Genomic DNA, 16,811 nt, shown 5'->3' with positions numbered 1-16,811 from the left:
CCTTGCCGCCTGTCGGGTTCCCTGCCGTGTGTGTGTGTGTGTGTGTGCCGCGCCGCACCAATCGAAGACTGGATGGAGCGGGAAGGGAATGGGAAACGTTTGAGAGAGAAAGAGAGGACTGGAGGGATGACCCCCCCCTCGTGTTTGAAAAAGAGTGGACTGGGGGAGAAGAAGGGTTACCGTCGTCACGGTCAAAGGGTACCTTGGTACCTACAGCTATTCACGCATTGGCAGACCAAGCAAACGCCCATCACCGCCCGAGGGTTGCATGTCCTAGCCTCTCCCTCTTTGTTTTTTTTGTGGGTATCATGGTAGTGGCATGGGGATGCGAGACTACACCAAAAGGTGTTGGCTGGCTGAGAGCGAAGAGGCGAAGGCGCAAGCCGCAATAACGTAGCTGGCTATTTAGTACTCCCGCCTTCCAACCTTCCCCCCCCCCTTGGCTCTCATTCTTTCCTCTTCCCTCTCCTCATCTCTTCACAACATCATCATCATCATCATCAGTCTTGTACTGCCTGTCTGCTGTGTGTTGGATCTTTCTTCCTAATAATACTGTCGCTACCATCTTGACACATTCTTTAAAGTAAACAAACCCTCACTTTATTGTCTTAATATCAACATCAACACCACAGCCAAAATGCGCGTCACATCCCTCATCCTCACCGGCGCCCTCGCCGCCCTCGCCAGCGCCCAGGGCACCTCCACCACCGTCTCGGTCAACACCTCCATCGACCCAGCCACCGCCGCCCAAAACTCCCAGCAGGCCGAGATCCTCCGCTGCATCAACGCCTGCACCCCCGGCGACGTCAACTGCACGGCCAAGTGCAACCCAGTGCCCAACCCCGGCGAGCAAGATGTACGTCGTCATATCTCCCTCCTAAGAGACCCCTTTTGTGGTTGTCCCACATATAAAACCACAAACTTTATTATCCCAAGCCACAGCCAACCAAACCTTCATGACTAACACACCTGCGTGCCCTCTAGGTCGAAGCCACAAACAAGTGCGTCTCCGAATGCCCCAAGGGCAACGGCACCGAAGCCGACAACCTCGCCTACGGCCAGTGCTACAACGCCTGCGTCGCCGCCCACTACTACACCGCCACCCCCGGTGTTGCTCCCAAGCCCACTGGTGGCTCTAGCTCTGGCAATGGCAACAGCAACAACTCTGGTAACAACAACAATAACAACTCTGACAACAACAACAACAACAACAACAACAACAACAGCAACAACAACGACGATGACAACAATGATGATGGCGAGGAAGGCGGGAACGGCACTACCAACAACCAGGAGGGCAACCCCACTACTACTGGCGCCCCGGCTAGCGTGACCAGCAACGCTGCCGTTCCCGGTGCTGTTGTTGGCTCCGGGATGGGGTTGTTGGCTTTTTTGGGTGCTGTTATGGCTTTGTAAATGGGGGTTGATGGAAAAGGGGAAGGGGGGTGGGGGTTTTGATTCTTTGTGCGTAGTTTTGGGAAATATCAATTACTTGTGGCTGGGGGTAAGAAAGGAGGCCTAAAAGGGTCGCAAGGGGGGAAAGGGTATAATGTATGATTTGGATATTCTGGGTTTGGAGTTAGTTGTGGCGGTGTAATGGAAGGGTTTAATGGAAAAAGAATTGCTCAAGTTTGAATGATGATGCTTGTGGTTGCTTGACGTGAGATGCTGTGTCAATGGGTATTATTTGGACATTACTGAAGTGGCTGTCTGTCATATTTCTAATCCTTTCTTGTTGGGATGGTCGGCTCGATGTCTGTGATCCAGGGCAGACCGAGCTGCTTCATCTCGACGGCTAGTTGGAAGAGGTAGTCCAAGCTGGCGAGGATCATGTCAGTGTCTATTTTCCAGAAAGCAAGAGTGGCAATTTCAACAAGCATACCTCTCACACTGTGTCTTCGCTTTGTGGACATTATCCCCCCAAACATAAACACCATGCCTCCTTACCAACACAGCATACGTATCCGGGTACTTGTCCATTGCCTCCTCCAAAAACTCCGTCAGGTCCTCCTCATGCGCCGTGTTCTCAATCACGGGAATCACAAGCGTATCATGGTACCCAAGGTTCCCGCTCTTCTGGAAGCCCTTGCCGAACCCCTTGATCTGCTCAATGTTGTTGATGCGGAACTCCTTGCTTCCTTGCTGTTCGAGGATCAACGTCACGAGGACGGCCCAGTGGGAGTGGGTGTGGATGCAGCAGCCGGCATTGCGCTTGGTGAAGGCGGCGAGGAAGAGGGGGGTGCACTGGCTGGGCTTGTAAACCGCTGGGCTGCGGAGGTAGACTCGCTGGCGGCGGGAGAGGGATTTCGCCTGGGCGGCGAGAGAGAGGACGTAGATGTCGGAGGGCTTCATGAGCTCCTTTTGAACACCCGAAGGGGCGAGGTAGACTAGGTCGCTACATCGCGCTTGTTAGTTGGTGTTGGACTTATCAATGGCTGCGCTGGTGGTGGGTGATAGTGGTGATATGCGGGGTTATCGATAAGGAGAGAAATATTTAGTACTCATCGCGAATAGAGGCACCACCGCCGGTGCCGGTCACCCAACCGAGAGTCCAGAACTTTGCGCAAAGCGAGGGGATCAAGTTCGCCGGGTGCTCGGGGTCATCCGACTGTACGAGATGGTCGTTGTTGTCGGTGGTGTTCTCGGCCGGCAGGCCGGTGGTTGGCGGGGTCATATTCGCTGCTAGTGGGCGGGATGACGGCGATGGATGGAGGCTGCGGGGTCGGATTGGCTGACCGAGTCGGACCAGGGGTGTCTCCAAAAGGCCAAGGTGGTCGTTTGAAGGGTTTGGGAGAGACACAGAGGGCTGTCTATCTTTACCGGCAAATCTTGAGCAAGTCGGCAGTATCAGAAACGAAAATGAGGCTATTTGGGGCTAAATTGCGACAAGGAAGGCCGCTGCGGTTCGGAGTGGCTCCGAACGAAACACCACCCAACCTTACCCACCACTCACTGGTCTGCCGAGCGAACGAACGGGCGGACACTCGGCGGGACAGGCCATGCGGCGACTTTAGCAGCTCCCGGCATTGCTACTCAGGTCCACCCAGAGAGTGATATCGGACATGTGCACTTGTGATATTTCATTGGAAAAGACTTTGAGATTCTCGAGTATGACCAAGTTACTTGTCTCCATGTGGTCTCAGTGAGAGAACTTGGGTAATAGAGAAAGGAACAGCTGGTGTAGCGTTAGATAAAGCTTGATATACACTTTAGAGATAAGCCATACCAAACGGTGGATAAAGTCCAGAAAGTGCAGTCAATAACTTGACCGGGGACCCTCGAGAGACCACATACCTCTAATTGCATATTTATGCCTCTTGAGGACCGGAACCCAGCTTGGAACTGGTTGTTCAATGTCGCCTGCTCAGTCAGCAAAAGGCGGAACCCCAGACCACGGAGCCGAGATATGTGGCCATCGAAGTTTCACCTTGAATCGACCGGACTGCCTTGTCTGGTCAAGTCAAGCGTACTACCATAATTACCATTCGGGAAACGGTACCGCTTCCTCTGGGCGGCGTGGTTTCGAATATTGAAGCAGAATAATGTGAAAGGCTGAGAGTGGAGGACCTGTCAGCTCCAATGCCCCACATTGAGAAACGGTGTCTCCAGCAGCCCCAAAGAACAGCAATTGAGAGCCATTCACATGGCAAGGAGAAACAAAGAGCTCTGGAACATGAAAAATAAACAAAAATCTTCAATTTGACACTATTCACTGCCTATCGCAAGAGCATAATGATCAGATGGGAGCATGCTCAGGAGCAGTTCTCGTGGAAATCTGGCCAATCGAATATTCCAAGATCTTCCACCATGCAGCGCTAGGGCCACCCCCACCCGGCTAAGCCAGCCTTCTGTCCCCGCAAGTTGGTGTGCCCGTATCGCAGGCGCCCCAAGCTCTAAGCTCAGGTGTTAGCTCTGTTAAAGACACGTTGTCGAATTTCATCCGCCGAAGCTTCAAATTCACAACGTTGGCTTTCCACAACCCATCGACAAGCTTCTTCTTTTTTTTCCTTGAGCTCTGGGAGTGACATCCATTGCCCGAAACAAACCATCGTGTCCATCTCCGCCGTTGAGGACATCTTTCGTTGTCTTTATCTCTACCCATAGCTGCTTGGAACAGCAGTCTACCTTCACAATGAAGTTCAACGTTGCTGCCGCTGCTGCCAGCGCAGCCATCCTGGCCGGTGGTGTCTACGCCGACGACCAGAAGGTGCTCAAGGAGGAAAGCTCCAGCACTGCCGCCGAGGCCTCGACCAAGTCGGTCCCCCCTCTGCCAACCTTTACTGTAAGTTTTTTTGCCCTGTTCCAATCGTCATGGTCTGCCCCGCACTGGCCTGGCCATGGCATCAATCACATCGACTGTTTGCTGACAACCGACTTCCACAGCCTACCAAGCTCAAGGCCCCATTCCTCGAGCAGTTCACCGACGACTGGGAGCAAAGGTGGAAGCCTTCCCACGCCAAGAAGGATACCAAGGGCTCTGAGGAAGAATGGGCCTACATCGGCGAGTGGTCCGTCGAGGAGCCCACCGTCTACAAGGGCATGGAGGGTGACAAGGGTCTTGTTGTCAAGAACGCTGCTGCCCACCACGCCATCTCGGCGAAATTCCCCAAGAAGATCGACCCCAAGGGCAAGACTCTCGTCGTTCAGTATGAGGTCAAGCTTCAAGGTGCGTTTTACTACTCCAACCTGCACCGAGTCGCTCAGCCTTGCTAACGTCCTGCTACAGACGGCCTCGAATGCGGCGGTGCTTATATGAAGCTCCTCCGGGATAACAAGGCTCTCCACCAGGATGAGTTCTCCAACGCGACCCCATACGTGATCATGTTCGGTCCCGACAAGTGCGGCCACACCAACAAGGTGCACTTCATTTTCAACCACAAGAACCCCAAGACTGGGGAGTACGAGGAGAAGCATCTCTCTTCCGCGCCCTCGGCCAAGATTGTCAAGACTACTGAGCTCTACACCCTCACAGTCCACCCCAACAACACCTACTCCATTGGCATCAACGGCGAGCAGGTCAAAGAGGGCAGCCTCCTCGAGGACTTTACTCCTTCGGTCAACCCTCCCAAGGAGATTGACGACCCCAAGGACAAGAAGCCCGAGGACTGGGTTGATGAGGCCCGTATTCAGGACCCCGATGCCAAGAAGCCCGATGACTGGGATGAGGATGCCCCGTACGAGATTGTCGATGAGGATGCCACTCAGCCTGCTGACTGGCTCGTCGATGAGCCCCTCACCATCCCCGACCCCGAGGCCCAGAAGCCTGAGGATTGGGATGATGAGGAGGATGGGGACTGGATCGCCCCCACTGTCCCCAACCCCAAGTGCGCTGATGTTTCTGGCTGTGGCCCCTGGACCAAGCCCATGATTAAGAACCCCGACTACAAGGGCAAGTGGTCTGCTCCTTACATTGACAACCCTGCCTACAAGGGCGTCTGGGCTCCCCGCAAGATCAAGAACCCCGACTACTTCGAAGACAAGAACCCCGCCAACTTTGAGCCCATTGGTGCCATCGGCTACGAGATCTGGACCATGCAGAAGGATATCCTTTTCGACAACATCTACATTGGTCACTCCGTTGAGGATGCCCGCAAGCTCGCCGAGGAGACTTTCTTCAAGAAGCACCCCGTTGAGGAGGCCCTTGAGGAGGCCGAGAGACCCAAGGAGGAGGACAAGCCCGCTTCTCCCAACGACCTCAAGTTCTTGGATGACCCCAAGACCTACATCACTGAGAAGCTTGACTTGTTCTTGACCATCGCCCAGCGCGACCCCATTGAGGCCATCAAGTTCGTTCCCGAGATTGCTGGCGGCATTGCCGCTGTCCTCCTCACTGTCCTCGGCCTCATCTTCGGCATTGTCGGCGTTGCTACCAACCCCGCCCCTGTCAAGAAGGCTGCCGCTGAGGTCAAGGAGAAGGCCAAGGAGGCCAAGGACAAGGTCGCTGAGGCTGCCGCCACTGGCGCCGAGACGGCCAAGGCTGAGGTTACCAAGCGCACCAACACGCGGAAGGCGTAAGGCTGGAGTAAATGAAGAGGGGATTTTGAGAGAGGAGGATTTATACCAAGATACCACGAGGTAGTCTCGGATACCGTTAATATCAAAGGGACAGGAACCGGCAGTCATGCAGAACGTGACGTGATCCGGATGTTATCAGGAAAATGGGCGACTTGACTTGATTGCAAGAGCACACGATTTTTCGTTCTTCTGTTTTTCTTGATTTGGGCAGGTGTATCCAGGCGTAAATGTATTTTATAGGCATGCGTGAGAAAATACAACGGCGTTAGTTACTGATGGTCATAGTTTGGTGTGAGTGCTCATGCTATCGCGCTATCACGCTATCTAACGAGTATCTGATCAAGTGGACAGAAGTGGACAACAAGCTCCTCCAGCCTTGCCTTGACTTGGAAGCTCCCTGTGTTTTGATACCCCAGATTTCGTCTTGGCAGGACCCATGAGAGCTTCGTCCCCAGTCTAAACCTGTTGACAGGTTGCTTGCGCAGCATCCGATTGGAGTTCGGCAGGCCGCGGCTTACTGGAGCTGCGGAGAAGGGAGGCAAGAGGCCATGGCATGGCGGGGAAGCTCACCCGCTCAGTTCCCCTCCTCACGTCCGGTCTTTAAAGCGGCATTCCCCCCTGCGGTGTCGCTGGGGGGACGGATAAAGGGGGGACAGTCTTTCAGGACATCTGCAGTTTTGGACAGCCAGTCGAGCAGGGGCGAATTCAAAGCTGCAGCAAACCATTCGGGGGTTAATATAGAAGCCGGCCTACCTAGTTCGACAAGCTATTGACCGCTGTCACATCCAACCCGTGTTCTATCCTATACCGCCCATCGGGCCAACCATTTTGGACTTCTCCCTTTCAACATGCGTCGTTTCGCATCCCGAGCTGCTGTGGCTTCCTCCCATTTCTCGTCCTCGCAACGATCAGCCAGCGCTCTGTTGGGTTCTTCGTCTCCAGCACTCAGAATGGCTCCCTCGAAGAACAGCACCCACTCGGCCTCGGCCGCCGCCGTGAGGAGGATACACGCCACCGCTCAGCACCTTCGTCCCGCCGGAACCGCCTCGGCCTACGGCCTGGCCAGCACGGCTACCAACTTCCCCACCACGCACGAGAAGCTCCAGACGGCGTACGACACCCCCTGGTTCGTCAACAACGAGTTCGTCAAGTCGGCCACCTCGCAGTACATTGACCTGCACGACCCGGCCACGAACGAGTTGATTACCCGGGTCCCGCAGAACACGGACGAGGAGCTAAAGGCTGCGGTGGCGGCGGCGGAGAAGGCGTTCAAGAGCTGGAGCGCGACGAGCGTGCTGCACAGGCAGCAGATCATGTTCAAGTTTGTGGGGTTGATTAGGGAGAATTGGGATAGGTTGGCGGCGAGTATTACGCTGGAGCAGGGGAAGACGTTCGCGGATTCGAAGGGGGATGTGCTGAGGGGGTTGCAGGTTGCTGAGGCGGCTTGCGGGGCGCCGGAGTTGTTGAAGGGGGAGGTTTTGGAGGTTGCGAAGGATATGGAGACTAGGACTTATAGGGAGCCGTTGGGGGTTGTGGCTGCCATTTGCCCTTTTAGTGAGTTGTTCCTGTTCAAGAGGGGAAAGGGAAAGGTTGGCTAATCGTGTGTGTGTGATGTAGACTTCCCGGCTATGATTCCGCTTTGGTGTATCCCCGTGGCGACCATCACGGGCAACACGCTCATCCTCAAGCCCTCAGAGCGCGACCCCGGCGCGGCCATGATCCTCGCCGAGCTCACTAAGAAGGCGGGCTTCCCCGAGGGCGTGGTGAACATTGTCCACGGCGCCCACCGCACAGTCAACTTCATCCTCGACGAGCCCGCCATCAAGGCTGTCAGCTTCGTCGGCGGCAACAAGGCGGGCGAGTACATCTTCTCGCGCGGCTCCGCCAACGGCAAGCGTGTCCAGGCCAACCTCGGGGCCAAGAACCACGCTGCTGTCCTCCCAGACTGCAACAAGAACCAGTTCCTCAACGCGGTGGTCGGTGCTGCCTTTGGCGCCGCGGGTCAGCGCTGCATGGCCTTGTCGACTCTTGTCATGGTGGGCGAGACGAAAGAGTGGCTTCCCGAGCTTGCCGAGCGGGCAAAGGCTCTGCAGGTGAATGGTGGGTTTGAAGAGGGCGCTGATTTGGGGCCTGTCATCTCCCCTCAGAGCAAGGAGCGTATCGAGGGGTTGATCGCCTCGGCCGAGGAAGAGGGTGCCACTATCCTTCTTGATGGGAGGGGCTTCAAGCCACCCAAGTACCCCAACGGCAACTGGGTCGCTCCTACCATCATCTCCAACGTCACTAAGGACATGAAGTGCTACAAGGAGGAGATCTTTGGCCCTGTCCTCGTTTGCCTCAACGTTGACACGTTGGACGAAGCAATCGATCTGATCAATGAGAACGAGTACGGCAACGGTGTTGCCATCTTTACGAGGAGCGGTCCCACTGCCGAGACGTTCAGACGCAAGATTGAGGCTGGACAGGTCGGGATCAACGTTCCTATTCCTGTGCCCCTTCCTATGTTCAGCTTCACGGGCAACAAGAAGAGCATTGCGGGCGGCGGCGCGAGCACGTTCTACGGGAAGCCGGGGATCAACTTTTACACGCAGCTCAAGACGGTGACGGCCATGTGGAGCGCCGAGGATGCGATTAGCAAGAAGGCGGATGTGGCCATGCCTACTCATTCTTAGGCTTGTTCTTGGGGGCGATGGGAAAATGTGGTTTTGCATGTCATTGGTTTATACAAAGTTGAAATGTTTTAGCAGGCAAAAGAGGAAATATGTAGAATGATTGATGGATGATTTATACAATTGTCATAAAGACATGAAATATTATTGAGCCAATCCCTTCATGCTCTGTGTGTGTGTGTGTGTGTGTGTGTGTGTGAACTCGAATATTTGGATATGAGAGAGATGTCAGATGTGTGTTGTCAACTTTTGTATTTCATTACACCTGGTAGTCTCTCAGTATTAAAAATATCTCCCTCTCAACCCCTCAACAGAGTAAACACTACGCCATGCCCTATGTATGCTATTTTATACAACACCCCATTTCAACCATGTTTATACAACCCGCGCCAAATTTTCCCCCAACTGAAAACCCAGCAGCCAGCCACCAACTCCGCAAGCCAAACCTGGTTTAATAAACTCCAGAACCAGCCAGAACCATATGTAAAACAACCGTTTCTTCTTCCTCTCATCGACCACCTACTCCAACCCCTCCCCCGACAACACCCTCCTCAAAATCCCTTGCCCCCTCCCCTCCCCCTCCACAACCCCCTCCATCTCCCTAAACCCAACACAGCTCGCCACCCTCCTCTCATCAGCCACCAATCCAACCTTCATATCCCCCATCCCAAAAACATCCTTCTTCTTCCCCCTCCTGCTCGGCGTCCTCGCCAAACCCCCCGGCGTCCCGCTCCCACCAAAAGACCCCATCTTCCCATCCACCTCGGCAATCAAACTCACCATCTCCAAGCTCGCCACCACCTCCCTAAACTCGGAAGAGCTCAACGGATGCAACACCGAGTCCGTCTTGCAAAGCCTCGTATAACTTTCAAACAGCGCCTTCACCGTCGGCGCCGCAGGCAAGTTCTTACTCGGCGTACCACCACCAACTTGAGAAGAAACAACCCTGTCCCGATTCCGCTTCTCAATCGCCAGCAGCGAGCACAGCGCCGCCTTTTGCTGAAGATTCAACACCTTCAACCGTTGCATAGTCCCGTTGCTGAAAGCCGCAGCAGTAACCTTGTTCAAGTGCCCAATTGACACCCTCGGCGCCGTCTCCACCGTCAGCACCTGCAACGCCTTGATAAGCTGCCCAGACACGCTGCTCTGCTGCCCCAGCTTGGGAAGAGAAAAATTGTGCTTCTCCCCCAGAACCTTTCTTGACGGCGACATTTGCAACACGTTTTCCTTGATTTCATTCTCGTGCTTTAACCTGGTTTCAGATTCGACAAGATCGATAGCTCGCCGGCAGACCTCAAAAGCACGGCGGAGATCACCGGTTTGGGTCGAGATTTTTCGGGAGCAGAGCTCAATGGCGGCCGGGTGGAAGAAGGGGATAAAGTTCTGGTCTGGGTGGTTTGCTGGCAAGAGGGACTTTAACCGGGTGGTGATGATGTTTTTGACTTGGGGGGCTGTGTATGGCAAGAATGGGAGGATTTCTGGCTTGAGGTTCCGGGATTTGAGGCGGGGAAGGAAGCGATCTGTTAGGTCGAGGGCGTTGGCAATTCCGACCATGAGGAGTCGGCTGCCGGTGGGCTGGAGAGACCATTCGAATACACGATACAAAGACTCCGGGTCGAGGGTGAGGATGTGGTCGATTTCGTCAAGGACAATCAGATACACCTTGTTCGAGGCCGACTTCTTTTTGGGGACGAAGAGTTTCTGCAGGGCTTCGACCACGTCGGTTTCGGAAAGGTCGGTCTCCTGGTCTTCGGGGGTAGCGAGCTGGTCGAGGAGGGTATAGTACAGGTCCTTGGAGGACTTGGCTGACATGCAGTTGATGTAGGCTTTTTTGATGGAAGAGTCAGCAGACTCGGAGACGGTCTCGTCGGTGATGCGGTGGACCATGGCGGATTTGCCTGTGCCGGGGGGGCCGCTGACGTAGAGGCAGCCGCTTGGTTTGGAGGTGGTGCACCGGCTGAGGAATCCCTTCATCTTCGCCCTTTCGTCGTCGCGTCCGATGAGCTGCCCTGGATCCGCGCTGCGGGAGAAGAGCTGACGCGCTTGGTGGTAGACTGTTTGAACGGAGGACGGGGTGAGGGGTGTCGAGGGTGTCACGCGCTTGGAGAACTTTCCAACCGACATGACCCGGTGCCGGGGAGTGGTTGTGACGCCCTTGGAGAAGACATCGTAGTGACGCGGTGTTGAAGGCGTGACGGGAGGGATGGCGGAGCTCTTGACTGTGCTGGCCACCGAGGCTCGTCTGGCGAGTGATTTTGAGGGCGTCTTTTGCACATCTTTGAAGGTCTTTTCTTGCCAGGTTGTCTTCTTTTCTTGTGTCTCGCCAGTCTCGTCGCTCGCATCTTCGTCTTCCGCTATTACAATGTCGTTCTCCTTTTCGGCTTCTGGCTCATCCGCAATGGTGGCGCTTCGAAGGGTTCGTCGAGTGCGCTTGGCAGGAAGGTCAAAGGTGATTGCCGACTCTATGATCAAAAGAACTGTCAGTTGTCACTGCCTCTTTAACCTTGAGGTACGGGAGTAACAAACCTGAGTTCTCTTTTGAACTCCGGGTTCTCTTTCCAAGAGTGGGAGATACCATCTTGCCGGCTTGTTTACTTTTGGCAAGCGCTAGTGACGAAGTACACAAGTTGACGATGGCCGAGATCCCGCGGAGGAAGGAGTTGTTGGCGATGGCAACGGTGGAAAGACAAAGTGAAAATAGTTGTTAGGCAGGAGGGCCCTGGCATTGTGAAATGGAGCTCTTGTCTCTTTCAGGATCTGTCGCGCCTTCCAATTCCACAGTAATTCCACCCCCCCCCCCCCTGTGAAACGCGACAATGCGCGTCTTGGGTGGGGCCTTTGTCGCGCGCTTCAGCGCGTTTCAATTAAATTTTGGTGGCTGGAGCTCCACCTGCAACGCGAACCTCAACCGAGGCGTTGCAGCTTCTGTGGCTGATAAAGTGTGGCTTGTGGTTCGTGGGGATTTCTCCAACTGCTCCCCGCTTCCCCGCATGCGACTATGACAAAACGACGTCAAGTGGAAGGGGGCGAACTCCGTACCCAGGCGCTGCCGGCCGGGAGCCGATGACATCCGCTTCTTATCGGGGACTTGGGGCTCGGCCGGGTTCGTTGTTTGCCTCTTCAAAATGTCTTGTTGCTATTGCTGTTTCTCTTCTTGTTGCAGTTCACTTCCTAGATGCTGCGACTTTTGCGACTTGTTGGCAAGGTTGAAGGACAGGCCAGGATAAAGTACTTGGATTTTGGAGACCTGGGTTGGCTGAATCAGTTGGGCGGCGATGGACAAGTCTAACAATGCGATGACAAGCGGCTACAATGCCAAAGTGGAGGCCTTTCGAGATGAGGAGTACCCTATGCTCAAAGGTATCGCTCCTAGCTATCTAGCAACTTGACAAGCAGATTTGGCTAATGATGTCAGGGTCCGTTTATCTTGATCATGCTGGGACGACGCCATACCCCAAATCATTGATGGACTCGTTCGTCCGAGATATGACATCGAACCTTTATGGCAATCCCCACTCTGGATCCAGTTCATCCCAGCTTTCAACATCTAGGATTGAAGATATTCGGCTCCGAGTGCTCCAGTTCTTCAATGCTGACCCTGCCGACTTTGATGTGGTGTTCGTGGCCAATGCGACAGCTGGAATCAAGCTTGTTGTAGATGCCCTGAGAGCTGCTCCTGATGGGTTCAACTATGCGTATCATCAAGCGAGTCACACCAGTCTAGTCGGTGTTCGGGAAGAGGCTCGAAATAGCCTCTGTCTGGACGACAGACAGGTTGAAGAATGGGCAACGGGTCAAACCCCATTTGAAGGCCATGAGGACAGACCGACTCTATTTGCATACCCTGCGCAATCTAATATGGATGGCAGTCGGTTGCCTCTGCGGTGGTCAGACACGATCCGCTGCAACACAGATGTATCGAGGAATAGGACATACACTTTACTGGATGCGGCAGCATATGTGTGTTCCTCACCGCTCGACCTCAGTTCTGTCGAGCGAGCCCCTGACTTCATAGTCTTGAGCTTCTACAAGATATTCGGCTTCCCGGATCTAGGTGCTCTGCTTGTAAGACGCCAAGCGGAAGAAGTCTTCAATACGATGAAGTATTTCGGAGGCGGCACTGTCGATATGGTTGTTGTTTGCGTGAAGGAGCAGTGGCACGCCCCTAAGAGCCAGTTCTTACATGAGCGTCTGGAACATGGAACATTACCTATTCACAACATCATCGCGCTCGACGCTGCTATGGACGTTCAAAAACAATTGTTCGGTACGATGAAGGAGGTATCACAACATACGGCGTTTTTACATCAAAGACTGGACCGCGGTCTTCGGTCAATACGGCATGGGAACGGCGGGCCGGTCTGCACCATCTATTCACCAGAACCTTACCCACAAGCGGGTAGTGGTCCTGTGGTCGCCTTCAATATCCGAAACAACCAAAATGCATGGGTGAGCCTGGCCGAAGTCGAGAAGCTGGCTACCCTAAAAGGCTTCCATATCCGCACAGGTGGTGTGTGCAACCCTGGAGGTATCGCTTCAGCTCTTGGTCTCGAGCCTTGGGAGATGAGGCAAAACTTTAGCTCTGGCTTTCGGTGCGGAACCGACAATGACATTATGGCCGGAAAACCGACTGGCGTCATTCGAGCGAGCCTTGGAGCCATGAGTACTATCTCAGATGTCGATGCATTCGTGGACTTTATTGCAGAGTTCTACCAGGATTTGACTCTGCCACCACCTCTTACATCACACACAACCCAGCAATCAAGTCGGCCTGATCTTTGCGTTCACAGTATAAGTATATACCCTATCAAAAGCTGCGGTCATTTCCAGGTTCCTCCAGGAGTTGATTGGGAGGTCCGACCAGAAGGCCTTGCTTGGGATCGGGAATGGTGTCTGGTTCACCAAGGCACTGGTCAAGCTCTGAGCCAAAAGAGATACCCAAAGATGGCACTTGTACGGCCAACACTGGATTTCGATCGAGGCGAGCTAAGGGTCAGATATGCCGGACAACTTCCACCGCACCAGCCTAGAGAAATAAGCATACCACTCTCTAAGAACCCTTCCTTGTTTCGGCAACCAACGACACTAGGGTCGCGATCATCACGAGTTTGTGGCGAGGAAATCCTAGCGCAAACATACGTCTCGAACAAGGTCAATGATTTCTTCTCGGGTGCCCTCGGAGTGCCCTGCATGCTGGCCAGATTTCCCCCAGGAGGCCAAGGAAAAAGTATGCGGCATTCAAAAGCTCATCTTCAGAAGCATCAACTTCCATTGGCAACACCCTCTCATCAAACACCACGACTTCCTGGCTCGTTTCCCGGAGACCACCCACCATCACCACCAGACTCGGACACGGAAAGAAGTGGCCAAGAACGACGCATACTATTGTCCAATGAAAGCCCCATACTGGCTATCACTCTTCCGAGTCTGGATGCCCTCAATGAGGAGATCAGGAGGACAGGTAACCACAACGGGGAAATCTCTCCAGATGTTTTCCGAGCCAATATTGTGATTGCCCCGGCCTCACAAGGCTCACAAGGTTCGATAGAGCCCTACGCCGAAGACTCGTGGTCACATCTGAAAATAGGAGATGGTGGTCACAGGTTTGAGATGTTGGGGTCTTGCAGGAGATGTCACATGGTGTGCATCAACCAGGACACGGCGGAAAAGAGCCAGGAGCCGTTTGTGACACTGTCAAAGACGAGGAGGTTTGATGGCAAGGTCTTTTTTGGGGTCCACATGGCAGTGACGAGCCAATCGCAACTTCCCACTTTGAGGGTGGGGGATGTGGTTGTTCCTTCCTGGACACTGGTGTAAATATCAATGTGGAAAGTACAAGTAATTTTTGGAAAGAATGATCTCCTTCATCCCATCTCCATCCTCAAGTACGTTTGCTGCAATTCAAGCTCAGAAGTCTGTGACCAAATACTAGACATCAGCGACGAATAATTCATGATCATGTCGACAACGACGCCACATGGTAGATTGTGACTTTTTTTTTTTTCTTTTTATCACATTTGTTGTCGGTGTTGGTCAGCCTCTCGGAGCAGTTGGTTGCTAGCGACGGCAAGATGTACCCATATTGGGGGCACTGTTCTCAAAAACAAGTGGCTGTGGCAGCGACGTTATAATTTGGGAACTCGAGCAAATGTCTCGCAGCATTTTCGCCTCATTGATTTCTCTTATATTTCCCCCCCCGGAACAATCAACACACTGTTCAATTGACTTTTTGGCGGTTTTTGTTCTTCTTCTTCTTCTTCTTCTTCTTCTTCTTCTCACTCCCCCACCATTGACCCGACAGTCCGGCAAAGAGGGGGGTACCATCCCGCTAGCCGCCCAACGTTCGTGCATATATACCACCATCCGAGCATCACCAGCGCCAAACCATGACCATCACCGCCCTCAACCCCAACGACCCCCTCTACCACCTCCCCACCGCTCAGACTTTTCACCTCCGCACCCTTTTTTACACCCAGCTCTCCCTCGGAAAGATCAAACCCCTCGTCCTCCCCTCCGCCTTCTTCGGCACCCTCTTCCTCCCCTTGCTCTACCTCTCCATCCCACATAAATCCCGCCCCTGGCTATATTCCCTTAGGTGGGTGGTCGCCTTTTTGATCGTGTACATCGATTACACACTCCTACTCACCACCTCTGGCTCCAACGTCGCGATTGGTTATGCTGTTGGGTTGATTGCCTGTCATGGGACGGTGTGGGGATTGACGCTGGTGTTGTTTACACGGCCGCAGTGGGATGCTGCGCGTGTTGTGAGAGATGGGGGAAAGGGGGGGTATACATGGGAGTTTTACCCTGAGGGGGGGAGTTGGTGGAAGAGGGTGGGATGGGCGGGGGATTTGCTGCTGAATTTTAGGGGGGTGGGGTGGAATTATGCTGTTAGTACTATACCGTCCCCGCCGTTTCCGACAGCGGGAGGGGGCCAGGGGCAAACGGTTGAGATGGGGAGGATGGAAAAGGTGACGAGGCAGGGGTATTGGGTTTGTGAGACGGGGAGGGAGTTTGTGAGGGATCGGTTGTGGCAGGTTGGGTGGAGTTGGGTGGTGATTGATGTGTGGACTACGTTTGGGAGGGCGGATCCATATATTGTTTTGGGGCCCGAGTATGTGCACTCGTCGCATTGGAAAATCAACAGTTTGCCCCCGGCGCTGGAGGGGATGCCGATGGGGGTGGTGAGCTTGGGGAGGAGCATCTTGGGGATTACGGGGGTGGCGGCGGGATTGTTTTATTTTCATTCGATTTATCAGTTGGTTAATTACTGTGTGCTTGGGAAGGGGGGGTTGGATTTATTGGGGGTGCAGGGGGAGTTGTGGCAGTATCCGAGTCTGTTTGGGGGGTTTCACATGGTGAAGGAGAAAGGCCTGGCTGGGTTTTGGGGGGCGTGGTGGCATCAGAGTTTTAGGAGGGGGTTCGCGGCGGCGGGGGAGTGGGTTTTCGATGTGGTGGCTACGGGGGAGACGGTGCCTGCTTTGAGGGTGAGGGATACCAACGGGGAGGTGAATGGAAAGGGGTATGACAATGATAAGGAGCGACGGGCTAAGAAGCCGACGAGGGCGAAGACGGTGGTTACGGTGTTGATTGCGTTTTTCTTGTCGGGGCTGATGCATGCCTGTGGCGGGTTGACGTCTATGAGTCCTACGACCAAGTTTTGGACGCCAATTATGTTTTTTGCCACTCAGGGCGTCGGGACGCTGGTTCAGGGCTTTGTTTGTCAGTATTTTAGGGGGTTCATTGAGAGGAACTTTTCGACGAGGTGGAGGAGGGTAGGGAACTTGGTTGTTGTTGCTGTGTGGCTTCAGTTGACTGGTTGGGGGCTTGTTGATGATATGAGCAGGGCGGGGATCTGGTTGTTTGAACCTGTGCCGTTCTCGCCGGTGAGATGGTTGGTAAAGATCTTGGGTTATGGAGATATGCTGGGAGGGAATAATGGAAATGTGTGGAGGTTGGACGAGGAGTATGGCTTGAGATGGTGGTGGGGACCTGAAGGCAGGTGGTGGGAGAGCGGGCTTAGACTTTGAGAAGGTGTGCGAGAGGATGATGCTGGTGTGGTAATGGTCGGGTGTCAAGGTGTAGCGGATAAAGGGCATATACATAAAACAGACTTGATGGGAAGTA

The 16,811-nt window shown here is 54.0% G+C and overlaps 7 protein-coding genes across 7 annotated transcripts; 5 read left to right on the top strand and 2 right to left on the bottom strand.

Moving 5' to 3' along the window:
• Positions 1-167: 167 nt before the first annotated feature.
• QC761_107690 (uncharacterized protein) lies at positions 168-1,416 on the top strand (the record flags this gene model as incomplete). Its single annotated transcript, XM_062874043.1, has 2 exons — positions 168-856; positions 985-1,416. The coding sequence occupies exons 1-2, from the start codon at positions 638-640 to the stop codon at positions 1,414-1,416; spliced, it is 651 nt and encodes a 216-aa protein (XP_062737149.1). The 5' UTR covers positions 168-637.
• On the bottom strand, positions 489-3,497 carry MDE1 (Methylthioribulose-1-phosphate dehydratase). The gene is made up of 5 exons (XM_062874042.1): positions 3,295-3,497; positions 2,502-3,175; positions 1,883-2,395; positions 1,227-1,818; positions 489-1,205 (listed from the first exon to the last, which is right to left on the bottom strand). The coding sequence occupies exons 2-4, from the start codon at positions 2,672-2,674 to the stop codon at positions 1,722-1,724; spliced, it is 783 nt and encodes a 260-aa protein (XP_062737148.1). The 5' UTR covers positions 2,675-3,175; positions 3,295-3,497; the 3' UTR covers positions 489-1,205; positions 1,227-1,721.
• A 171-nt stretch (positions 3,498-3,668) lies between these two features.
• On the top strand, positions 3,669-6,015 carry QC761_107670 (uncharacterized protein; the record flags this gene model as incomplete). The annotated part of the gene is made up of 3 exons (XM_062874041.1): positions 3,669-4,282; positions 4,384-4,666; positions 4,727-6,015. Exons 1-3 carry the CDS (start codon positions 4,133-4,135, stop codon positions 6,013-6,015), a joined length of 1,722 nt encoding a protein of 573 aa, XP_062737147.1. The 5' UTR covers positions 3,669-4,132.
• An 848-nt stretch (positions 6,016-6,863) lies between these two features.
• ALD6 (aldehyde dehydrogenase (NADP(+)) ald6) lies at positions 6,864-8,847 on the top strand (the record flags this gene model as incomplete). Its single annotated transcript, XM_062874040.1, has 2 exons — positions 6,864-7,569; positions 7,633-8,847. The coding sequence occupies 2 exons, from the start codon at positions 6,864-6,866 to the stop codon at positions 8,685-8,687; spliced, it is 1,761 nt and encodes a 586-aa protein (XP_062737146.1). The 3' UTR covers positions 8,688-8,847.
• Positions 8,848-8,917: 70 nt separating this feature from the next.
• Positions 8,918-11,837, bottom strand: CDC6 (AAA ATPase). The gene is made up of 2 exons (XM_062874039.1): positions 11,211-11,837; positions 8,918-11,146 (listed from the first exon to the last, which is right to left on the bottom strand). Exons 1-2 carry the CDS (start codon positions 11,260-11,262, stop codon positions 9,204-9,206), a joined length of 1,995 nt encoding a protein of 664 aa, XP_062737145.1. The 5' UTR covers positions 11,263-11,837; the 3' UTR covers positions 8,918-9,203.
• On the top strand, positions 11,690-14,501 carry QC761_107640 (uncharacterized protein; the record flags this gene model as incomplete). The annotated part of the gene is made up of 2 exons (XM_062874038.1): positions 11,690-12,044; positions 12,100-14,501. The coding sequence occupies exons 1-2, from the start codon at positions 11,960-11,962 to the stop codon at positions 14,499-14,501; spliced, it is 2,487 nt and encodes an 828-aa protein (XP_062737144.1). The 5' UTR covers positions 11,690-11,959.
• Positions 14,502-15,070: 569 nt separating this feature from the next.
• Positions 15,071-16,714, top strand: QC761_107630 (uncharacterized protein; the record flags this gene model as incomplete). Its single annotated transcript, XM_062874037.1, has 1 exon — positions 15,071-16,714. The coding sequence occupies one exon, from the start codon at positions 15,071-15,073 to the stop codon at positions 16,712-16,714; it is 1,644 nt and encodes a 547-aa protein (XP_062737143.1).
• Between the last annotated feature and the right edge of the window lie 97 nt (positions 16,715-16,811).

The sequence above is a fragment of the Podospora bellae-mahoneyi genome, assembly GCF_035222275.1.
Source record: "Podospora bellae-mahoneyi strain CBS 112042 chromosome 1 map unlocalized CBS112042p_1, whole genome shotgun sequence".
NCBI classification, from domain to species: Eukaryota; Fungi; Ascomycota; class Sordariomycetes; order Sordariales; family Podosporaceae; genus Podospora; species Podospora bellae-mahoneyi.
Note: the sequence above shows the minus strand (reverse complement) of the source record. Positions and strands in the feature narration are given on the sequence as shown.